The following is a 26,206-nucleotide window of genomic DNA, read 5'->3' as shown; positions in this document are numbered from 1 at the left end:
TCCTTCAGAGTCCCTTAAAGAACTGAGTAGACATAAACTACCATATACATCAGTCTGGCATTGGATGGGCGTCCAAGACTCTCCAGACCTTTTGCCTCCCCAAAACTCACACAGATGACACAGGCTGACCGGGTTTCCAGAAGACACCACTTAACATAAGGAAATGCAACCAGGGAATAGGTTTGAGGGAAAGATCTTACCTTTGGGGAATCAGCTTCTAGAGTGATTAGGAAGGGGAGCTTATGGCAAAAGAATGTAATATAAAAATTAAGTAGAAAAGTTAATGTAAAGTTATAAAAAAATAAATAAATTAAATCATTATCACACTATCCCCAAACATCCACCTTTTTCTTATGAGAAACAAAACTAGCATAACACAGGACCTTCTTTTCTTCTATTCAGCATCTAAGATGGCTTGGCTGCCTGGTACAGTCCAAACTCATTTATAAATTCTGGAAAATTCAACTGAAATACCAGGATTCTCTCACTACTTAAAAGCATCTCCTGTCTCAGCATGCACAGCTACAGACTGCTCATGTGTCTACAGACAGATGAGAACAGATGGATGCTCAGGATAAGGGTAGGGGAGCTTGTCAGAAACTTGAAAGTAGGGAAGTAGAAATCAACTAAATGTAGAACGACCATTACATGTGCCAAATCATTGCCACAATGGAGTAGGAAGTGGAGAATGTGATCTGGGACCTACAGTCGTCCTAGGAGTGTGTGATGAAGAAATCAATGAAACCACACAAAGAAAGAGTGGGCCAGAATGAATGTTCAAAACCATCATGCACTGGGGTCATTAATAGCTCCATTTCCCCCCCACTGTCGTAGTTTTGGAGTGAGCTTTAATTTGAAAGGAAGACACTGAGAAGCATAATGCTTGTAAAAATTGTCATTCTCCCTTTAGAAAAAATTATGAAATATTTTAACTTTAAATTTGATTAAAATCAATAGTATCTGTTGAATCAATCTGGTAAATGTATGCCATAAAACATTAATTAATATAACCTTATTATTTCAAAATTCCAACCTTTTAGAAGGAAAGCGTGACTCCTTTTCTTTTGAGTTGTCAGCAGTAACTAGAAGGTTCCCCCACATGGCAGTCTTTGACATTTCATCAGAAATATTGATCACAGACGGGTCGTCTCTAGAAAGGAGTTTACACAAAATAAAATATATATACAGAAAATAAGTAATGGGTAATTCAGTTAGGGAAGATGAATATAAGACTGTTTTATAAGTATGTAAAACATTTTATCAAAATTTTAATAGTAAAGCACATACAACATAAAGTTTTCATCTTAAATATTTTAAAGTGTACACTTAAAAGTTATAAAAGGCATTTATAACTTAGCCAACTACTAGCATCTGTCTCCAGAATTCTTTCATCTTATCAAACTGAAATTTCATTTCTACTAAACAACAGCCCTCCAGTCCTTCTTTGCCCTGCCCCTGGCGACCAGCACTGCATGTCCCCTGTCGATTGAGTTTTAGGTGCCCCATGGAAAATGGATCACATAAGGGCTGGGCTTTCTGTGTGTGCATGTGTCACTAGGTCATTTCATTTGAAAGTGTCCTGCGTGTTCAAGATGTCTACATATAACCCTAAGTATTTCTTCTTTTAAGGTTGAATAATATTCCATTTTGTTTATTGTAATAGCACATTTTTAGTAATTAAAATAGAGAAGCACCAACCAACTTTTGCAATTATTAAAAAGTATTTGAAAATCTAAAGAAAAGATTCAAGTTGTGTAGCTATAGATTTGGGCTACAGTTCTCTTAATCCATCCCAGATCACAGAGGTCAGTTCCCACTGTCTGTTGCTCAGTCACTTGCCCCGATGGTTTATAGCGTGACAGATCCCTCACTTCATCTCCTCTGACCCTGCAGTGGCTGCCACTGTCTCTGTGTCTCCCTCTCCTTCTGACCTCCCCTCTTGTCATCAGATTCTCCTAGCCTCTAGACTGTTCTTGAACAGACTAGAGAAGCTCAGAATTCCTAACGCTGAGCCCCTTTAGTACAGTTCATGTGATGACCCACAGCCATAAAATTATTTAATGCTACTTCATGTAATCTTACTACTGGTATGAATCATAATGTAAATATGTGATATGCAGGGTATCTAATATCTGACATCAAAGGAGTAACAACCCACATAAAGCAACTCTCTCAATTAAGAAAAAGTATCTGAAAAAGTCAAAGAAAATATTCTAATGTATAGATATAGATTTGGGCTACTGTTTTCTTAATTCATCCCAGATCTCAGACTTTAGTTTCTAATTCTGTTCTAATTTCACCTGCTCAGGCATGCCCATGCTGTGAGTATTTTAAATTGGTGTTCTGCCACTGAAGCCCCCCAATTGTTTGCTTTGTCTTCTTATCCTTCTTTTTGCCATGTACATCTCTGTATTAGCTGCTCATATTTTTGTGCTCTGTCTTTAGCCTTTACTCTACTAAGATATTATGTATGTGACAGCAGGATTCTAGATCACTGGATAATAGCAGCTCTCTCAAAAGTCAGCCAGAGCTGGACACAATGGCATAAATATACTTAGTAATTATTTGTTTGAGAACAAATGCAGCCCGTGCCTTTGACAGTGCATTTTTCATGCACTGGGAAACCTACAGTGTTAGCGTCTATGCTGGTGCTTAGCTGGTTTGTCTAGTTTTGCTCTGTTTTTATATTTTAAATTTAAAACAATTATAGAAAACATTTATGATGCTTCAAAACTTCCCAAGAGTTAAAAACACAATCAAATGTCAGCATAAACTAATCACAGACCAAGTGAAAACTTTTGTAACTAAGAAAATGGCACTATTTTTTAGTGCATAGAGCTAACATATTTTACTATGAAAAAAGTCCGCTTAACAAAACTCCTGAGCCAGCCTCATGTCACCTCCATTGGTGGCTGTTCACAAGAGCACAGCAAATCCACCAGTTCTGAAAAAAAAGCACCAGGATTCAGCCTTGCTCAGTCTGAAAATATGTGTTTATTTCCTCCAGCCTCCTTGAAAAATGGAACTTCCTTGAATCTCAGAATAGATCAATCAATTTCCAAGAAAGCATCACAGAGAAACAAGTATCTCATGATATTAGGAGTCTTATGGGGAAAAAGGTTTAGAAAATTCTGAATTAAGCAAAATTAAGCTTTAAAATGCCAGTCTTATTATCTCACATGCACAGGTATTTATGAAAGTCAAGCTAGCATGCAGTTTGGACCACTTTCAATTTTATTTAACCCTTTTGGAACGACATGCCATAAAACTAGTTCCTGGAGAAATCACTTGAGAATATATTGACTCTCCTCAATCAAGGGTATTTTAAGTGTGTATTTGTGTGTATGTATGTGTGTGTGTATGGGGGGGGGAGGGAGAGAGAGGGAGAGGGAGAGAGAGAGAAAGAGAGAGAGAGAAGGCTAAAATACTTTCACCAATTGCATTTACTTTTTAAGTCTAACCATTTGGGAAGGGTACAGTGTTAGAGTGAGACTCTGATATACAATAAATTCTTTTCTACTTTGTGTTTTAAATACTATGGCAGATTTCTTCCCCTAAAAATTCCACATTATTTATTTACTGGTATAACCTAAGAATTTAGGACCATAGGTTTGGGTACTAAATAATATTTAAAATAGACTGTAGGAGAAAATTGTTGAAATTAAACTTTTTGAAAGAGGAAGGAAATTAGAGAGTGAAGTAGAGAGGGGAAAGGAGTAGGAGAGAGGGAGGAAAGGAGTAATGGGGGGTGAGGAGGGGTCAAATGTCTGCGGACGTTTTCATTGCAACTGAAAAAAACTTTTGTTTTCATGTCTTTGGGAGCAAAAAGATTGGTGTAGTTTTCACAACTACATTAATATTTTCTTAAAAGACAGACATGACTCCTTTAACTCAAAAATTGGGTTATTTTTTGAAGTGACTTTTGTTAGGAGCAAATTCTCAGAATAAAAGTATTTTCCCATGATCACCTTACAGACATTGGACTCATTTATGCTTAACATGAACAATGACCTGCCTTCTGGTCATTTCTCAGAATAGGAAAGTGGTCTTTCATATATCTTATAAAATTGAAAGGGAGGGAGGAAGGGAAGAGAGAGGGGGCGGCAAGAGAGAGAGGGAGAGAGAGACAGAGAGAGACAGAGACAGAGAGAGAGAGAGAGTCACTATGCTATGCTTCATTGTATTTATTTTGCTGCACAGTGATGGATGGCAGAATGCATTTGAACCTAGAATTTATTTTTTTGGTCTCAGGTTGTTGTTGTTTTAACACAACCTGAGTAACTTGCATGTGGTATGAAATTCTTAGACTGAGTATAGCCAGCACACTCTAGGACGCTTGCTGACGTGTTATAAACATCTGTTTACCTGTAGTGTCCCTCCAGTGGGAGTTGTACTGTGCCCTCGTCCTCCATGGCTAGCATACTTTGTTCTTCCTGGAATGACAAATGTAATGTATACGAAGTGAACCCGATAGGTCTCTATATCACATTAAAGAAGAAACACAGTTTTATTATCTCATTAACCTCAGGACCTTCCACTTTGTTTGCACTTATTAATGTTAGCACAGGTCCTTTCAATAAAGCCTCAGTGACTAAGAACACAGTAATTAAGGAAAGTCTCATAACACGAAGTAATTTAAATGCTAACAACAATCTCCTCCATGTCACTCAAGGTGAAATATGGTTAATTCCCAAACATATTAAAGAAACAGCCTGAATTGTACAGGAGTGAGAGTATGGGTGACACACTGAGACTTTGGGTATTATAAGTTGAATTTATATCCCCCAAATCCTCTGCTAGGAGAAGGTGAGGGTTACATATTCAGGGCACTAATTCCCAAACCCTACTTTAGAGTTGTCTGCATACAGCGCTAAAAATATCACAGGTCCTACCTCTAGAAGTTCTAATTCTATAGGTCTGAAATAGAGAGGGCACACAACTGTATGTTTCTAACAAATTCCAGGGGATGTTAAATGTACTGATCTGGAACCACATTTTGAGAACTGCTCTAGAGACTTGGAAAAAGACAAAAGATCCTTTCTTAAACGTGTCAGAACAAAGTACCTGTTAAACCTGCATGAGGGTCTGAATTCAGATCCCCAGAAATCATGCACAAGCCAGATTGGCTGGAGGCAGCCAAGTCCCTGGAGCTCATTTTCAGCTAGCATGGTCAATATGTGAGCTCCAGGCTCCACATCATTCATCCCTCTCAAAAAATAAAATAGAAAATGATAGAGACAGACACCTGATATTGACCACATATATTTTATATTTGTATTAATATATATGTATATGTATATATATATGTATATGTATATATATATGTATGTGTGTGTGTGTATGTGTGTGCATATAAGCCTATACATATAATCTTCCACAGAAAGGCAGATTTGTGACTCACAATGATGAAGTAATAAACAAAATGCCCTCCATTTAGACGTATATTTAGATGTAAGTTTTTGTTTCATACTTTAGATTTCTTCTTACAACAGCAATATTCTAGTCATCTCTAAAAGGTGAAAATAATATATTCTTGTACACATTTTCCTCATTTATAAGATTTTTTTAATCTATAAACTTTTGAGATAAAGATAAGCTTATGACTATCATACAAAATGTCTTATTTATTTTTCAATGACAATACTAATACATTTTTGCATGCACTATATATGTTTAGATATGTTATATGTAGATTGTGTGTATACACACAATCTTATTTAAAGCTTAGGCAATGTGATCAAACTAATTAAGTAAAGTTAACCAGATTAACTTAAACCAGCAGCCTAAACTTAGTTTAGCTCAGTTAACCTAGTTGAACTAGTTTACTAGTTGGTAAAGAGATGGTGTTTGCTATTGCTATTACTCCCATGGCAAATGTTGAATGACATATTCATTATAATTTCAAGTTTTCTCGGATGCTTCTGCAGCTGGCTGACTTGTGACTGCACATAGAAAAGTGTCATCATCTAGGGACCAAGTATTCAAATACATGAGCTTATGGGAAACAATTTATACTCAACTTACAACAAGAAAACCATTAGTTAAAATAACTCATTTAAGAATAAGAAGAGCGAATCTGTAGCCTAGAATGAGGTGTTCTTTGCAACTTAGTTTATCGAGGCATATGGGCATATGCACATCATGGGTTCTGAGTCTGAACATATCTCTCCATTCAGGTAGAAAATGTTACTTTTATTCTTTTAATATTGTTGTACATGGAGGGACATAAAGTGACCCTCAGTAATCCCAAAGGCTATATACAGCAAACCAAGATGTAAACAAAGTATCTATCTGTCCTTGGTTGTTCACAGAAGATGATACATAGCATCTCTTTTGGCCAAACCAGAAAGATGTAATAAAGAAGGCTAAAATGCAAAACAAATGGAAGAGAATAAGAGTATGGTTAGCACTGGTGTCACCTGGCAACAGCAACAGCAGCAACAACAACAACAATAACAACAACAACAGCAACAACAGGCAGATCCATTAGTGGCAAAGACTGGGGCGAAAGATTTGTGGATATGTCTTTCCTGACGCTTGTCCACTTTTCTCTCAAACCGCTTCCAATAATTATTTTGTACCCCAAGGCTCGTTAGTATGTGTGGGCTTTAGACTAGTCATCATTCTATCTAAACAAAAACTCATCACCTCCAAAGATAGCATTCCCAGCCATACTTATCTGAAGTGAAGGTGGCTGAGCAGCCACTGCTGCTGTCTTCAGGTGCCAGAAGGGGCTGGGTGGGCCTGGGTGTGGTGATGGAGGAAAAGCTGCACCCCAAGTAGCACCGTTGGGGAGGCAAAGATGGCAAAGACTTTTCGTAGAAGAGCCATGAAATTACGCAGTTTCCATTATCTTCACAGCCTAGTCTATCTCGTCATGCATGAAGACATGGAGTTGAAGAAAACTGACCAGGTAACTACTGTACAAGTGTTTAATGTGGCTTCCATTTAGCACATCATTTGCACAGGATCCATGAATGATCCAACAAGATTCATTCAAACCCAAAGGAAGGGTTTGGCCAACAAGGGTATAGAAATCTTTTATGCTATGATGTTAAGACATTATTTTAATTAAGATGGTTACCAAAACAGTTTTTAGATACAAAATAAGGGGGAAACAACTAATTCCATATCCAACAAAGAGCAGAAAAATTGACGCATTGAAAAAGGAATTCACTCAATTTGCACGCGTCAATTGAGTTGCATAATGTTCTAGGCACATCTCAAAGAAGATTAATAGACACTACTAGCAGTGGGTGGGTAGGTGGGGGGGCACCCTCATAGAGGCAGGGAGGAGGGAGGAGGGGATAGAGGGCTTGTGAAGGGTAAACTGTGGCAGGGGATAACATTTTAAATGTAAAAAAATAAAATAACCAATAAAGAATGAAAATAATTTAAAAAAATCTCAAAGTACGAACAAGAGCAGAGTCAGTATTCACGAAGGTACTTACGTTATTTTAGGGAGCAAACACTTGTCAATGTTGCAATTTCTGCTTTTTAAGGACTTTTTTTGCGGAGATTCAGTACTCCTGTTCAACACTTCATTTTATTGAGGAGACAAATAAGCCCTGCAGAACCTAGGAAGCACCTACCATTTCATTCTCTCAACTAATACACTGGGCTGCAGATAGTGCATATGTATATAGTTTAAAAACAATAAATGACCATGTTCATAGCAGACAATTAGGTAGAAGCTGTAATAGATAGAAGCTGCAAACAATCCAGATGTCGCTCAACTCAAGAATGGATATAGAAACTGTGGTGCAATTACACCATGGAATACTATTCAGACTATTCAGCTATTGAAAATGAGGACATCGTGAATTTTGCAAGCAAATGAATGGAGCTACAAAATATCCTGAGTGAGGTAACTCAGACTCAAAAGGACATGCATGGTGTGTACAAAAAGTACGGAGTACATAGGATAAAATCCACAGACCTTAAGAAGTGTAACAAGTAGAAAGGCCCAAGTGAGGATGCTTCAATTCCACTTAGAAGGAGAAAGGAAATAATCACAGAAGGCAGAGGGAGGGAGGGCCTTGGGTGGGAGAGAGGAGGAGGAGGGGGAAAGGGAACAGGATCAGGTACCAGAGACCAGGGAGGGAAGACACCCTCAGGAGTCAGTGAGGTTGACCTAAGACAAAATGCCCAACAGTGTGGGGAGAGAAACCTTGAAGAGTCCACCTCCAGTAGATAGACAGGGCCTCAAGTGTAGGGACAAGGTGACTAACAAAGAGTTCTAACCCAGAACTGTTCTTGTCTAAAAGAACTGCAGGGACAAAAATGGAGAAAAGACTGAAGGAAAAGTTGTCCAATGATCTGCCCAACTTGGGATCCATCTTTTGAGAGTAACACCAAGGCCTGACACTATTACTGATGCTATGATGTGCTTACAGATGTTCTCTGAGAGGCCCTACCAGGAGCTGACTGAGACAGAGCAGATACTTACACCCAACAATTGGACTGAAGTTGGGGACCTGTATGGTTGAATTAGGGGAAGGATTGGAGAAGCTGACAAGGAGAGGGACCCCATAGGAAGACCAGCAGGCTCAACTAGCCCAGACCCCAGGGAGCGCCCAGAGACCGAGTCACCAACCAGGAGCATACACAGGCCAATCCGAGGCCCCTGGCACAAATATCGCAGAGGTCTGCCTGGTATGGCCTTAGTGGGAGAAGAAGAGCTTAATACTCTTGAGGTCCCAGGGAAGGGGGCAGGTTCTGGGTGGGGAGAGCACCCTTAGGAAGGCAAAGGGGAGGAGAAATGGGATGAGGAACTGTGGGAGGGGGGACTGACAGGGGAACAACGACTGGAATGTAAACAAACAAACAAACAAACAAGAAGTATTATATCTGATTTCCAATGGATTAAAGAGTTGGTAACATAAAACAATAAACCCCTTAAAAGGTAATCTGGTGTAAGGCTATGGATGCATCAGAACTTGACTCAGCAACTTTTTGAAGTGTGTGTGTGTGTGTGTGTGTGTGTGTGTGTGTGTGTGTGTGTGTGTGAGAGAGAGAGGGGGGGGGGCATGTGGCAGTCAGAAGACAGTTTGCAGCAGTTTGTTTTCTCCTTCGACATGTGGGTTTAGGAAAGATCTTGAGGACAGATTGCCAGGCAGTGCCTGTGACTGCTGACCCCCCTCACTCTCCCTGGACCTGACTCAGCACCTTTAAGTCATCACCTAAATTACTGTAAGTTCAAAATTCTGACACTGTCGTCTTATATTAAGAACTTAGCTTTTTTAGAGAGGTTGAGAGTCTGTGAGTCTAATAAAATGTTTATCTCAGATGTCAGAATCACCTGGAGGTCTTCAAAAAACAGACTGCTGGCTCTAGCGTCGGCACTTTGATGAAACAAGCCTATGAATTTGCATTCTTAAAATACTACAAGGTGCTGGCTGGAGCAGCAGAGCTCCTAGAACCACAGTTTGGGAAAGTGCTGCTTCAGGAGATAGAACATGCTTGCCCCACTCTATAGCTGAATTATAAACAACAACAACAACAAAAACAACAACAACAACAAAAAAAAACAAAAAACAAAAAACGCTTATGGATGTCAGTAATAAGGACGTTCTTCCTAAACCTACAGCCAATTCTTACCTTTCTAAGAAGGAAAGCATTTGCTGTAATTTGTTTAATTGTGCTTATTTTTAGATTGTACTTTCTTGGAATTTTTCATGATCACAAGGCTCCACTTGCCTTCTTTTTGTTTGCTTCTATTCTGTATGTGTTAGAGTGATCAATCAGTAAGGAAGAAGGTGCAGATACGAACACTTCTACAGACCTGCCTTCCCAGCCTCTACCTAATGCCCGCACTCTTGCTCACCACCCCAGAGCAAACATTCTGTTGAGTTGTTTGCATTTAGTGGCAGTCTGTCTGTCCTGTGTGCAATGTCCTGGAGGATATTGAAGAAGGAAGGAAGGCATGTTGGTACTCTGAGCACATTTGGACATCCAGAATTGATTCTGCAGTCTTCCCTTTACACAGAGCAATGTGCAAAATGTCAGGGTTCCAATATTCATTTCTACCCTGATTATAATCCTTTCTTTCTAAAAACCGAAGCATATGCATATGCATATGCATGAAGTACATGAAAATTTGGAACAGAAGCTCTGCGACCTTGGACTGGCCTGTGTAGCTATTTATTCTGCTTAACTCATTATTGAATTTTAAGGTCAAATGAATGTTTTCTCAGAGCCATAAGTCCAGAAATGGGCTACTGATAGGAAAACCCTGGAGGATAAAGGTACAAGCTTGTAACTATCATCAAAAGGACAAGAGGTGAGCTCACTTTAAATTCAAGTCTCGGGGAGCTGAGACATTTCTACTGTTTATCATCTTGCCAGATCACAACCAGAGTTCCTCAATTAATGTGAACATTTCAGAACAACTTGTCCATTATCCACTCTATTGCACACACTCTTGGAGCACTAAACGTTGGTACAAGATGCTATAGAACTACCATAACTTTCACGGGAATTCATAGGCTCCAGAAAAGAAAATACCCAAATTTGGGCCCTCAAGTAGAAAGTGAACCTTGGATGTGAGCTTGGTGTCATCCCCCGCATGTCCTCCTCCACGCTGCTTTCCCAGTGCTAATTCCAAACAGAACATAAGCGTCTCCACATGCCCTTTCCTCCATCTCTCCACTTTGCTGGAGTAATGTCCTCTTTGCACTTCTTAGAACTATATTTTAATGTTTGGGTTTAGGTTATTTCTTGAATGAAATACTGGGTTTCCCATTTATTTCTATGCAATTAGGATCATATGAAAAGTATCATTGTCATAATCTATGTAAGATTTTCAGGATCTCTAAACCACGCCCATAAATATATTGTAAGGTTTGTTCCCTCTCATTTGGAACTGAAGTCTTATTCCATTTTTATATCCTTGTTGAAAGTATAAGTTCTAGGAAATTTAGTGGTATTCAGTTGTTCTTAAAATCTTTACTTTCAAGTTAAAAACAACAACAGTAAACAGAATGAGAGCATGATAAGGCAGAGTGTGAAATGATGGAATCTCTATACAAGGTCTCAGGCCGGTTAATAAATTCTCTGAATGCATCCATGATATGCACACCCGTATAAATGCCAAATAAACATTGCCAGTACTTATGGGCAAAAGGAATGGCTAATTCTACTAGCGATAATCACATCTCAGTTAAAGCTTTGACTTGGTACCACTGTGCAAAGTTTCAGTGGCAAGTTCTACTACAGTTCTGATCACTGTCAACTTGTTCTTTACAATGTCATGAACAAACAGGAGAAACCAATGGTGTCTTTCTATAGTTCTAGAGACAATAAGGTAGCATGAGAGATTACACTGCATTTTCCTGAAGTGCTTTCCAAATACTAAGAGAAATGAAATTCTAAAAAGGTTTCATGCTGAGAATGGCCTCAGGAATATACTATGAAAGGGATGGTAGTCAATGAAAGAGGGTGCCTCTACCATATCTATATATTCTGCTTGTACGGGATACAGCAAAGATGTTTGATACGAAATAAGAGTAAGACTATTTTCTTTATTAAGAAAACACAGTGTGTCCGTTACCAGATGAGTAAGCTTGGAGGTATAATGACTTGGAAGATGGGGAAAAAATCAAGGGCAATAAATTTTGTCTTCAAAATTACTTCCCTTCAAACTTCTAACCTTGGGAAAAAATTGTCAGGTGGAATAAGTATTAATATACCATGTATGGATTGGTAAAGTGTTGAGTATAGTAAACAGAAAACTAAACAAACAATGACAGTTTCACAATATTTTGATGTTGCATTAACATTATTAGAAGTATGATTCTCTGTATGCCTTCTATGACATTTTGGAAAGTTGAAACACTCATGCAGAAAGAAGATGCAGCATAGTGTTGTCTCTAACTGTAGATACCACAGAGAAAGGGACTATCCGCCACATGCTGTAGAGCTCTGTTCATAGAATGCTTTTGGCTAAAACCTCATAGGATTTATGGTCCAATCTGGCCTATTTAAATGATTTGAGTAAAACCAAAGCTCTTCATATTTATAAATAAAATTACCAGCAGGAGAAAAGAAATACATGTATGATCCAAACATATTCTATAGAAAAGAGGATGAATCCTTTTAATAAACACCCATGAAAACAAAACTGGAAAAAATACACAATTATAAAATGTTTCATTCATTTCATTTATTAATCAAAATTTTTGTTTCAGGTTTTGTGATCTTTGGGCTCAGTTACTCAATTAATAAATGTTGAGTGTCTCATTATTTTATTTATATTTCTCGTGGCTCTTATGTACTTTAATAATGGGTATGACTAAATAGTCTTTTAAAAGACCCAGGTGGACATATGAGCTCTGTATATTTCATAAAACTCACATCTCATTTTTCTCTCTTATGAACAAAATAGGATAAATCAGTAGCTTTGGAAGATAGCTAAAACCCAAAGCACAAACACTGTTTTAAAGCTTGGATCATTTTAGAAGCAAACCAGGTCAATTTTTTCTTCTTAAATATTCTGTCTGTCTTAAGAATAACAATTTTATTTAAATCTACTGATTCAAACCTGTTAGCAGGAAAAATACCAAGTGAGGTATTACATTGTTTCTGTTGCAAACATAGTCAATCAAAAAGCAATAGTTACATGACTAACTCAGAAACAGTTATACATCAGTAATTTTCTCCCATCCATGACCATAAACTCTGAAAAATAACTCAATAGAGGCATTTGGAGAATAACTAAATAGAGGCATTTGCATATTTCTTGTAGGGCTAACTTACTCAGGTAAGTGCCCTCCACCCCCAGCTATATTTTTAACATTTTAAACATTAAACTTCCAAACCTTTTTTTCCTGTTGTATTTGGTAGTCACCATTTAATGAAAAAAATGCAAAAATTTAGTTTTGCAAGGGGCTACTATTGTTCTTCTCTCTTGGATAGAGTACCGATTTTTTTCTGACTTACTTCTTTCTCAGCATCTTCAAGTTTCTTCTTTTTACTCTCAGGCATTAAATCATCAAGCCAGCTGAGTTCCCGTTTGGTAAACAAGAAGTCCATCAACTTTCTCACAAACACTAGTGCCAACACCTGAAGAAAAAAGTCAAGCAGTTTAAACACAAAACAACAAAAAACAAAGAAAGACGATATAGATACAGACGAGTCTTATTAGAGCTGATAGAAAACTAAGAATTGAAAATGTGTGTGTATAAAGCACAGCCTGATCTTTCATTCCCTTCTTCTCAAAGCACTAGAGTGAAATGTAATATTTTATTCAGTGTTGAAAACATTTGAAAGAAACTTTTTAAGCTATAAAATATATTTAATTATGTGTCCCTAAATACATAATAAACCATAAGTGAATATTAGAAGATTCTTATGCTAATAGTTTTTGAATTATGTATAGTCATTCAAATCACTATACTTTTTAATATTTTTGAAATTTGTTTAAAACTTTCAATTAAATTTCATTTTAAAAATTCCCCTGAGTTTTAGTATATATCAAGCTAATTTTTTAAATTTACACTTTCCATCCTACTTTCAATTAGCTACTGCATTATGGATGGCCAAAATACAACAACAACAGCAACAAACAACCTTAGATGATACCAGAGATAAGAAAATACTTATTTTAGTGCCCAAGTTTATACTAGCTTTTCTAGTAACTGGTCAAAGTGAATCTAGGCCTCTCTACTTTTGCAGTTTTAGTTCATGTGCGTCCCCAAAATTAGCGACAGAGAAAAACAGTTGAGGAATATTTCATACCATCATAGGAAAGACAATAGCAGCTCTCGAAACTTTGATTATCCACAGAAGGCCGAGACAACTCATCTGAATGACTGTGAAGAGATGGACTTTCCGGAGGGGCACGTGCCTTAGATAGATGAAATCTGGTTGATGTTTGGCTGGCATCCAGAAGAGCTTTATTCTATCAAATAACTAAAAGATTAAACAGACGGTAGATTGCATCTGAGAACAAGACAACAGTAACTGTAGGCCAATTAGATACTTAGTATTTTCCAAAATATTAGGCTCAAATGACATAGTTGTGGAAATTGCAAGATAGTTTGAATTACTACTTATTGAATATTATGTTATTCTTTCCTTAATATTACAACAGCGTGTCATTTGAAAGGGAAAGACAATGCTACATTTTGCTACCTTGAGAACCAACACCCTGACAGGCAAAACAAAATCACTGTCTTTCTGCTTATACCATCATAATCTTTCTCTTTTTCCCCAAATATTAACCTTCTGGCCTCCCATGTTTGGTGTACTTCCTGTCCTAGAGAGGGCTTTAGCTTTCATGTGCTAAATACTCCCAGACTTGCTCTCTGCCTTGACCTCCTCCAAACTCCACACAAACCCTGCAGCCTGGTACTGTGACTGAAATTCCTCACTGAGTCCTGCTGTTTTGACTTTGCCACTTTGATTCCCAACAAAAGATTTGACGCTGTTTTTAGAAACATACATATCATTATCATAAACATTTGGCCTACCTTTATTTTTGTTACCAATGTGCTTTATTATATTTTGTTGAAGTTATTTTACTTGGGGGCTGGGGAGATAGTTTACTAAGCAAAGTTCTTAGTTCAAGTCTGAGGGTCTGATTTTAGAATTCCAGCACCCATATAAAAGATGGTCACAGTCTGTCTGGCAAATCTGTGAGCTCTGGGTTCACTAAGAGATCTTGTCTCAGAAAACAAGTCAGCAAGTGACTGGGGAGGATGCCCAAATGCTGATGTATGGTCTCCTCATGCACACACACACACATATGCATGCGAACCTGTGCATACATAGGCATATGCACCTGTACCCATACCTGCACAAATGCATACATATAACACATATCAATGCAGCTACATACATGAACACAAACTTTCTTATTTGGACCAATTTAATATATAGATGGATCCAATGTGAACAATGTATTATCTCTATTTCAATTTTGTCATAGTGGTAGATAAAATAACTATACTTATTTTATAAACTGCATTTCCATAAATTTTTACTCCAATTTATTTTATTGGATAACTAATTTTACTATGCAATAGTTTTATTTTGTGTGAATCACTTGTTTAGTCTTTAGGCAAATTTTGTTGTTTATAATACTTTCAATAAGAAGTGATTATTTAGAAAACAATGGTTTTGATCACTGTCAGTCACTATTCTGTATCTTAAAGTTCCTTATGATAAAATAATATATGCTCTTTAAAAGAAGGTTGGTAAATAAAATATTCCTTAGCCACCATAAGAAAAATGTCAGTTACTATCATCAAATATTTCAGAATTTACTATGCAGATAAACAAGTGTCCTATGTCAGGGTTAGAGCATCCTGATTTGTAAAAACCCAGTTTTATATGGGATAAGTATCATAGGACATGAAACAACACAAATCTATCTGCTCACTTGTGCTCTGTCTTGTGTGTGGTAAACCACTCTTTAGTTATCTAAATTATAATCCTATGTGCATTACTTCATCTATTAATATTCATTCATAACTTCCCAAAGTTATTTGCTGAAACACATGACAGCACTAACTTCAATCCTCATTCTTAGCTTACGTGTGTGTGTGTGTGTGTGTGTGTGTGTGTGGTGTGTGTGCTGGCCTTTTCTACTTTATAACTATCTCTAAATTTTAGGAACCATTAAATAGATACAACTTGTGCACAGGGGAAGTAAGAATAGAAAGAAATAAAATCCTTTAGCTTACAACTGAATGTTCCTATAGAATCCCCCAGCTAGCCTTCTGGGTAGGGAGTTGCGTGTTGCATAAGTGTGCTGCAGCGAGTGGGTGCTTCAATTGTTATTGTTTAAGTGGCACATTTGCTTCACTTTGGATCCCTGAAATGTTGGAATGAATATAGATGTGGTTATATATTTGAATACAGAAACAGCATTCATGAGAACATTGTGATCTGTTTTTTCTGCCATATTTCACAGTGAGAAGCCTACATAGTAAGTTTCTATATAGTGTCAAAAAGCCAGGTGCCATGAAGATTCCTCCAATTTGCTTGATAACAAAGTAGCATGCTCCTTGAAATATCTATCATAGATGACTAATGTGCTTGCTTTGTTTATCATTACTACAGGAATAACAATTGTGATAAATATATTCTAAGATTTGTATTTGGCTTTCATCGTGTCCAAATAGCAGCATGCAATATCTTCCCATTCTGTTAGCTTCAGTTCCCAATAGGAATTTCAACTGTTCACTTAAATTTACCAGTTCTGTTTCCCAGTGTGAGACTTGTCAAAGTGTGCCTTGGCTTTCTAGTTCGTTATTGGGATTTAATACTCATTAAACTTGACTGGAGGACTTAGATGCTCTCACAAGTCCATTTGAAAGGATCACATTCCAAATAATTCTAAAACTTGACATTTTTGTTTAATTCCAAACTATGTGGGTAAAAATATCATTTGAGTAGAATTAGAAGAAAGTCTGCCTGATTCTACCCACAATTACTTCATTTTGTTTTTAAAATTCCTGCTGTTATATTTATGTGAGCCTGAGGCCTAATAATAAATGCTTTCTACTTACAGATGAAATCACTACTCATTGAAACTTTTGCCAAAGGCAAAAAAACAAAACAAAAAAATCCCCAGAAAAACAAATAAATGAAAACCTTTACTAAACTAATTCTCTTGGAAGACATTTTATACATGATACTTTATGAGCACATTAAATCCTATTTGAGTAAAATTTCAAAACACAACAGTTGTCTATTTTCCCCTCCCCTCTTAGAGGCATAGAGTCCCTACACTTTGTATACTTCAGTGTCTCCAACAGCCTCGTGTTGACATTTTGCCTCAGGTCTAACAGCCAACGCTATCCTTAGGTCAGGACGCTGCTCCTCTCCAAGTCAAAAGGCAGGTGGTCAGTTTCCTCTGACAGAGACATGGTGTTTCTTATTTCTCTGCCAGGATCGAACTCCTCTCTGTTCTGATCAGCATTTAGAGTAGCCATGCCATAGTAAATGCTATACTTCCTATTATTTTTAGTTTAAAAAGATCTGTACAATAATTAAGCCTCAACATAGCCTGTTCGGATGAGAATGAAGTGTTTTGGCTGAAGGTTATTGTTATAAACCAAGCTAATTCAAAGGTACATTTACGTAGAAATCTGTATTCATTTCTGAAGGTTGTAGAACAAATTACCACAGCATGTTGGTTTAATGCAATAAAAAATGTATTGTCCAGTTGCAGAGGCCAGATGTCCAAAATCAAGATTTTGGCAGGACTATCATCCCTCTGGTCAAGGAGAGAACATTTTTTCTTTTTTTATTTCTTCCAGCTCTTGACAGCTTCCTATATTCTTACACTGTGGCAGTGAAAAATCTAATCTCTACCTCCATGCTAACAGGCCCCTGTCACCTATGTCTGTGTCCTGTCAGATACGATTTGATTCTTAAATGCGTTCCTAGTAGGCTCATGTTCAGATCTCCAGTGGTGGTACTGCTTTGGGAAGTTATGAAACCGTTAGTAAGTTTTGGGGCATATCAAAAGGATTCTGGGGGCCGCCGGGCCTTTAAAAGTTATATTCAGCCAATAGTTAAGCACCACGCTCTCTGATTTCTGATTCGCTGCCTTGTGATCAACCATTACCACATATTCCAACTGGTGGGACAGAGCTACTCTACCAGAGTTTCCCTGCTGTGATGGCCTGAAATCTGAAACCATGAGTCAAAATAAATCTTTCCTCTCTCAAGTTTTCATGTATTTCAGCTATAGAAATACAATAAACCCTCTTGGTTCATAAAGTCTCTCGTCATTAATTTGGTGGGACATGACTTTGAGGGACTGCTCTCTGGTCAAACTGTAACAGCATCCTAAAGGAAATCAGCAGAAACAATATGCCAATAGCCCTCAAAGATTCAGAGTGAACGGAAGGAGGTTTATACATCTGTCTACACATTCTTTGACTCTCTTCAATAAGTGAAGTGTAACTTCCTTCCTCTTGTACAAAATGGACTTGGTGGCTCATTTTGAACCAACAGAAAAACCCGAAAGACAGACCACTTGTGATTTTTGGAGAGTAAACCAAAGAGCATTCTCTCTGCCTCTGTCTCTGTCTGTCCCCCTCCCTCACCCTCACGCCCCCAACACTTTTGTATTTCTCACTCCAAAGAAGAAAACTCCAATGTGAGTATTCGTAAGTATTGGGGACACCTGATAAGAAAAGGAGAGGAGCCAGTAAGGCCTGTCGCCCTCAGCCGTGTTTTAAGGCATCTTGAAGATGATCTTACAACCCCATCAAATCTCTAGATGCTGACAATCCTTGTCAACCAGAAAAAATATATTTTGTCCCAGAACTACACAGCTAATCTTCCATATTCGGGACTTGAAAATATTGAGATAATATATACTCCTTGCTTTACCTACGAAATTACATAGTAACATCTTAGGCAGCAAAAATAAAACTAACACAATCCCTAAAATATTTATCCAGATAACATTGAAATCATAGTTTCCCTACATTTAAATGTTCCTTGTGTTATGCCTTTATCGTAGCTTAATTTTCAAAATAACTTCATTATGCAATTTTAAGAGAAGAAAAACAAACATCAAAGAAAAAGAAGAGTAGGGAGGATATTACTCTATTGGCAAATTATTTTTAGCTTTCTACCTTGAGGGTTTGATCCAACCCCAGCTCAGAGCTTTATAAACACATGGCAGGTTTTCCCTTCCTTTGTATTATAATCATTTTGCCATGTCTCTTTTGTGATCATTTTTACTATGAATTTTCAACAAATGTGCTTTACTTCATTGCTGCTGGAAAATTGCCCGTTTCTAACACTTAACAGTATATGTTGCATGCAACAAACACTTTCTTTTGAAGAAATTATTTGTCTTTTGTATGAGGTATTTTTCTTTTGCTATGGATAGGTCCCATAAACATGGCTTGATAGAGTATCAAAAATGGCATTTGTATATATTTTGAAATGAATTTAATTCATTTTCTAAAAGGTGATCAAACCCAAACTTTTCAGTGTTAATATATTTATGGTAAACAGCAACTCAACTGGCAAAGTGCTTGCCATATAAGCATGAAAACTGAGGTTAGCTCCTCAGAGCTCACATAAGAAAGCCAGACATGGTGATACTTGATTGTAATCCTGGTTCTGAGAAAATACAAATAGAAACATTTCAGGAATCACTGGGATTGTTTCCTGGCCATTCTAAGGTGGTGAATTACACTGGTATCCTCTGGTCTCTACACGTACATGCATTGTCCCTTCAAGTATGCACACATGTGTACACACACACACATGCACACACATAAGAACTTACACATGTGTACATAGTAATTTAAGGTTGCTCATGTTTGGGGGGATATTGCACATAAATGAGAGAATGCCCACTTAGCAGAAAAATCTGCTTTAGCATCTACAATTCTGGCCATTTTCATAAAATTTACATATGGTCGGAAAGCCTGTCCTCAGATGAGCCTTGCTGTCATGTGACTGGGCATCTATATGTTAAGTCACAGCAGACATGTCTGTAAGAGTAAAGTAATTTACCTGAATTCCTTTGAGAGACGAAGCACCCATATAAAGAAACACTCCGTATAACACTGGCATGGGGATAAACTATAAGAGAACAATAGAAGAATGCCTGGCATTACTTTCCAGCACACGGTCATTCAGTTTTGCAACTATCAGCGAGGGGAAAGGACAGTTGAAAGCATGCTAGAATCAAGTGTAGCTCAGAATCAGAAGATGTAACTTCAAACAGTACCTTAGCATGTTTATACCTGTAACACTAAGCAGTGACTTATGCTGCCTGCAACTTAGTTACTCCAATCTGAAGGGGGATGCTAACAATAGTGTAGCTATAAGAATTTAACCTTCTCTGAAACCCACATGATTCCTAAGCAATGGTACTGGAAGCTCTATCGAGCCACAATAAACATTCTTAGCCACTTTAAAGACAATTTCCATTCTCTTTTAAAATAGTAAGATATTTGGATTAAAGGTAAGGGGCGAAGTTTTCCTTTTACAAATCGGTCCTTCATTGTGGCAAATATTTGTTAACAGGTGAACTGTTCAAATTTTCTTTATTGGGTTAGCTCATTTTATCCTCTATTCTATTAGTTATATAATATAAATAAGAGTTTTCAATGATTAAATACAAGAAGTTGTATAAATGAAACAATTAAATTAATATTTAATATGTTCAGCAATCAAAATGAATGATAAGCTATCATGCTGTAAGACTACCTTCCAGAATTATATGACAAAAACCATCAGTCTTTACCGCCGTTCAAATTTAATTCAATAATTTTAAGTGTAGAAATTACTAATACTGTGTTTTGTGAGGCCGTCAAAATATAAAGCTGTCTGGGTGAGCAAGGCATGCTCATTGTCCTGTCGACACCACCTACTTACAATAAGATTCACTCTACAGACTGAATAATAATACTCAATATACAGATTGACAAAATACTAGAAACTTGAATTTGGATGGAAGTGCAGTGAGTTTAGTAGAAACTGTAATCTGTTCCATGGCATGAAAATTACAAATCAAAATTGTTACTGCCAGAGAGTAGATCAAAATTGTACTTTCAAAGTACTTCAGGATTCTAAAACAGGACAAATTTTCATTTATCATTAGTGAAGGAGAATTATATAAACATTTTTTTAATTATCACTTTTATCTCATGCCGTGCAATGTTTACATATGGATGCCTATATTAAAATGATATATTAAACATATGAATGATGATTTCATTACCTTCAGAATGCTGGTCATGAAAACGGATGAACCCATAAGAATAAAAATCATGAGCCCGGTCACCCTCTGCTCCCGAATGCCGAGAAACTTGGGTTGTTCTCCTGGAGCAGAGCACTCTGATTCGAGCTTGAGGCTGTTGACATGAGTGATGGAGAGAACTGTGGCAGCCACAAACCATGGCAGGCCCATAATGGAGCAGACCCCGAGCATGACTGCCACCATTAACAGATCCAGGTGATAGCCACAACCTTTCTGTTAAAGACACAAAAGAAGGAGAAAGCAATGGTGTCACCAACACGGCCACTTGGCTTGGTTGAGAAAAGAAACCACTTCCTGACAGTACTGAGAGGCCTTCCTAGCAGATGCTCCATAGCTAAGTTCTAAGATACTGTCTACCATAACGTGCTCTCATTTCAGGGATCATGTCTTATTGGAAAATATAGTATCACAGAGCCCAACTGCTCTTATTTATTCTCACGTTTATCTCAGTGCCCCATGATTTTATTCTCATTTTGTTTTCTTTTCAACAACCAGAGATTCCAGCCATCCCTTGAAATAACAGCATTTGTGTTTCTGCCTCCTCTGTAATCCCGCTCCATTATCACTATTCTGCACTCAAATGAGGCAGAAAATTAAGTAAGTAAAGTGGGTGCCAGTATGTTCAGAGACTGCTCTTGACTGGCTGATTGGGTAGGTCTCTGAGGAGACAACCAAAGATGCTGAAGTGCACTGCTGTTCACAGAGGTGGCAAAAATCTTGACTTACATTGTGACTTGGCTCTGACTTTATTATTTTCAGTACTACTTCATCAAAGTTCATGCAACATAACGACCAAAAGTGTCTGTTCTGGAAACTCATCGCTGGGTTTAAATGATAGCAAGCACAGGGCCCGTGTGGCTCTGTATCAGGTCCTCTGTGTACATGTCATGGCTGCTAGTTTGGTGGGACTCCTAACAGTGGTAGCATGTGTATCTCTGACTCTCTTGCCAGTTTTTGGAGTTCTTTTTCTTCTATTGAGTTGCCTCAACCAGCCTCTATATAAGGGCTTTTGCTTTGTCTTACTGTATTTTGTTTTCTCCTGTTTTGGCTGTTGTCTCTTGGAAGCCTACTCTTTTCTGAAGAGGAAATGGTGGTGGAGGGTAGATCTTGGAGGAGGGGAGGGAAGGGAAACTGTGGCCAGACATATTATATGATAGAAGAATCTATATTCAAAAATATATTTAAAGTGAAAATTTACAGATAAAATAAATAAAGGCTCAACAATGGCCTTAGGTAAATCATTTATTCTCTTGTGCCTTTTCCGAGCTGAGAGAAGTTGATAATGTCAATAAAAGGTATCTCATTAGGTTATGATAATTAAATTATTTAATTCCAGAAGTGATTGAGAGTAGTGTCTGCTCTATCATAAATACCAAGTACATGCTAGGTTCTACTATAATAAATCCAAATTTAAGGACAGATAACATCAAATCATTTCTCAGTATTTTCCATAGTTTCTTAGCATAATTATTAACAGACAAGAGACAATCAATAGATGTTACAGATTGAAATTCTTTTCTCTCTCTCCCCGTTCTCTCCCTCCTCTCCCTCTCCCTCCCTCTCTCTCTCTCCCTCCTTTCTCCCTCTCTCTCCCTCTCTCTCTCCCTCCCTCTCCCTCTCTCTCTCTCTGTCTCTCTCTCTCTCTCTCCCTCTCTCTTTATACAGGGTCTCATTATTCTCATTATGTAGCCCAAGTGACCTATAATTCATTATATACACATTATATATCTTGAACTTGACAATCCTCTTACCTCTGTCTCTTGAGTAGAATGGCTTTTTTAAAACAAGGAAACATATATTCTTGAAACACATATTAAAATCTAATGTAATAGTTATAATTATAGAATAAATAGAGCAGTTACATTTGGCCTGGTAGTGAGAATAAAACACCCAGGGAGATCTAGAAAATGGGAAGCCATCCTGGCGTCAGCATAATCAAACATGCATAAGAAAAAGACTTCAGCAAAACATTTCATAAGCTATAGGTTAATAGCATGAAACTCACTATCTTAAAGAGCAGCGCCTGAAGCAGTTATAGGAGTGCTTTGTTCTAGGGAGTGCAAATCAGAGTGTGAATTAGAATCTACCCAAATTCCTGCACCCAAGGGGATTCAATGCAATTGTGCCTCTGGAATTGTTTTAAATTTGCGGTACTACCAAAAATGAATTTGTATTTATGAGAAGTGCCAGGGGACACAAAAGAAAAAAGATGACAGACCCCTCCCTTTTCAATATTGTCGTTTTAGCACATCCTTAATTTCTAACCATCCATATTCACTAAATTTAATAATATGGAGAAAAGAAAGACTTCTTCCTAAAAATAATTTCCTATGGCTCTTATTGTTTGTTTAAATAAATGTAAACAGTGGAATTTTGGATTTCTAGAAGTAGGCAAGATAATTATTTCAGAGAGAACAATTCTGTCTTTAAAATGAATACATGATTTCCCTTAATTATGCTGCACAATAAGTACAATTTGACTTAATGCAAACCAAAGGAGATAAGGCAATTCTGACATTTCCATTCATTAATCAGCATCCTTCTTCTTGCCTTTCTTTTAAAATGTTTTTAAAAACTTGTTCGTTGCAAACAAATTATTAGCTGATTAGGCATGCCAGCCAAAGGGAAGTATCCTTTGTCAGAGAGAGACCTCTGCACCTTGTAACATATTTCTGTAGTTTTTTTTTTTTCAAAATAAAGACAGAACTGTAGCTTTTATTCTCACATTCATCCTTGAATCATGGGAAATGGACATATGGGAGGAAGAGGGAGCATAGCAACAGGTGATGCTACACCAGACCCCACTAAAACCAACATGCAGCAAGACAAGAGGCCAGCCAAGAGGACCATCTGATACCCAGATGCCACTGCTGAAGAAATCATTTCAAACTTGGCAGCAATTTCCTGCATCTGTCACGTTAACCACATAAAAGACTATAGATTGACATGAGGAACCAGGCTGACAAAGAGGGCAAAAAAGAACATATCAAATGCCATAGTCATCAAGGGAACGTGGTGCCAAATGAATGCTGTGAATGCATTCATTTGCTCCAGTGATCTGGGATTGTATTGCTGTTTATTAAAAATGATGTCAAAAGAAGCCTGAACTGTCTACAGAAACATGTAGAAAATCCCAGAGCTGTATCTTAACAGAAACTTTCTCTTCTACAAATAATGTCTCGCTTTATTTCCACTTTCACAGAGTATGCTCTAAACAAAACCAAGCTTTTGTTTTTAATGCCTTTGAAAAGGATTTAGTTAATCTTTGCCTACCCCGCCCCCAGCAATTCTACAGGGAAGTCCTAAATTCTAGAGAGTGGATGGATTTATTTGCGCATCTATATAATATATATTAATTTTCCTGGTCATATTTTTATTTTTGTGGCTACTTTAATGTTTGCATGACACAAAGGCCAGTGGTGTGATGTGGAGTTTTGCTAACTTATGCTCCCTTGTTCTTGGGTATAGTAAGTTACCTAACCAATGAGTCGGATAGTCTGAGTAGCTCAACTCCTTATTGTGTATTTACTAGTACAAAACTATTATGAAAACATTTTTTGATGTTATGAAAAGTATTATGTGAATGAAAATGACTAGTTCTGGAAATGAGGTGCAGAAAAATCAAAAGCTCTATAATACATTTGGAAGAGAGCTAAGATGACAAGATTCTAAGATGATGAAGAGACGGTATGCACTCGGATATATGCTGCATTGACTACCACATGCTTGTGCAGAAATGAAAGAACACAGTCCATGGAATGATGTTCCAACCAAGGTTGTGAGGAGCTTAAAACTAAAAATTAATAAAGGCTGGAAGTATAGTTAGCTTGTGATTTGGGAATATACTCAGGGAACATCTTTTCATGAACATGAAGCTCATGCCAAAGCCAGGAAACTCTGAAAAAAATTTCAATAGGCAAGGAGAATAGCCACGGACAAACTGTTATTCCTAATAAATGGTATTGTAAGAAGTAATATTTTGTTGTCAAAAGGAGAATCAGCAACAACAGAGTACATCATAGTGGAACATATAGGAGAAAATGGTTATAGACAAATAATATTTAATAATAATGGTGCTTTATTTATGTTAAAGTATGACAATGCTGGAGGGACCCTGTTTTGAACACTATGCGTGTAGAGTGCTCACAGTGCAGTGGCTGAGGACAGACTGACTACTGTGGAGTACAGACAGTATGATGAAGCCAGTCTGTTGTTCACTAAATCCATGCTGACTTAAAATTTATATTTAAAAAGTTAAATATATACTGATTTATTCATGTAACAAAAGAAATAATGTAACATACGGGGTCGTGTTTATTTCAGGGACTGGATATTAAAAGTTGTACTTCTTTATTCCATTCTACCTATTTGAGTACTTTGAAGAAACACTAGAAGAACATTCTACTGTATGCTAGCAACTGTACGCAGTGTAAAGGAGGAAATGAATGTACTGATTTGGAACTTTGGAACAGTTATAAATGTCAAGGACATACTCTATTTGTAAGAAGACTGAGGAGCAAGAGCAAGGGCCTGGGACGTACAAGGATGAGTCTCTAAGAAGGAGCAGAGGGCATTTAATAGTTGAGGGGATGGTACCAACTTCAGCAAGTCTTCCTCTACCTTTAGCCTTTTAAACATGATTCCACTACGGGCTAAAAATAGCTCTACCTAGAGCAGTTTAAGGACAGCCTGTATAGACAGCCGAGCTTCAGCAGGCCAGTGGCATTTCTGCCTCTTATTACAAAGGCTAATCTACTCTACTCTTCGAAAGGCAAACAGTGACTTTATATCTTACTTTCTACCTAAATATCAGTCTTTCCATTCAATGTTAAACATGAATATAATGAAATACATTCATTTAAAATGATCATTCAGATTAAGTAGTTGGTATGGCCTTTACAGTAATGGTCTTATGTGGAAAAAAGCAGGCACTCCGTGCACTGTGTCAACATTTGAGCTGGGCACACTGCACTTAAAACCCTGAGTTTATGCATCCCTAGAACCAAAGAAAAGCTACCTATGTTCGTGTGAAAAGGATGTGCAATGTCACTTTCAGATTGATGGACTATGGAATTTTCCCTTTTCCCTTTAACTCTTCATATTCTCTGTTTTTAAAATCTAACTCATACAAAAACAGAAAGGTAAAGATATTTTTATTTTTTAAATAAGGGAAAAACAAGATGTACAGTTGTGAATGATTCCTAGATTTTAGAGTGTAGCAGGTAATACATTTTGTTGCATTGTGCTTTATTGACTACAGAGCTGCATGACTACCTCTGCTGTTCAATAATGTAGTTTTACCATGTAGTCAGGGTGGCCTTGAACTCATGATTATCCTCCTGACTCAGTCTCCCAAATGCTGGAATTTCAAGAGTTAGTCACAATATCTAGTATTAAGAATTTGTGAAATTGTAAATTATATATCTTCAATAATTAAAAATTTTATTCAACAAAAACCAC

General features: G+C 37.3%; 1 protein-coding gene across 16 annotated transcripts in view; it reads right to left on the bottom strand.

Moving 5' to 3' along the window:
* The window catches only part of Slc4a10 (solute carrier family 4, sodium bicarbonate cotransporter-like, member 10), a 280,272-nt gene that overhangs the window by 9,029 nt on the left and 245,037 nt on the right, over positions 1 to 26,206 (bottom strand). For 9 of the 16 annotated variants that reach the window (XM_030252258.1, NM_001242378.1, NM_001242379.1 and 6 more), the window contains 6 exons: positions 20,708 to 20,959; positions 19,495 to 19,563; positions 13,738 to 13,911; positions 12,940 to 13,062; positions 4,366 to 4,433; positions 1,034 to 1,150 (listed from right to left, as the gene is read on the bottom strand). In XM_030252258.1, the coding sequence (XP_030108118.1) occupies positions 1,034 to 1,150; positions 4,366 to 4,433; positions 12,940 to 13,062; positions 13,738 to 13,911; positions 19,495 to 19,563; positions 20,708 to 20,959 (803 nt within the window). Of the gene's footprint in view, positions 1 to 200; positions 240 to 1,033; positions 1,151 to 4,365; positions 4,434 to 12,939; positions 13,063 to 13,737; positions 13,912 to 19,494; positions 19,564 to 20,707; positions 20,960 to 26,206 lie in introns of all 16 variants that reach the window. The other 7 variants (NM_001242380.1, NM_033552.3, NM_001242381.1 and 4 more) reach the window with 2 other exon arrangements.

This window comes from Mus musculus, chromosome 2, assembly GCF_000001635.26.
Source record: "Mus musculus strain C57BL/6J chromosome 2, GRCm38.p6 C57BL/6J".
Classification (NCBI taxonomy): Eukaryota; Metazoa; Chordata; class Mammalia; order Rodentia; family Muridae; genus Mus; species Mus musculus.
This window is presented reverse-complemented; position numbering and strand designations above follow the sequence as displayed.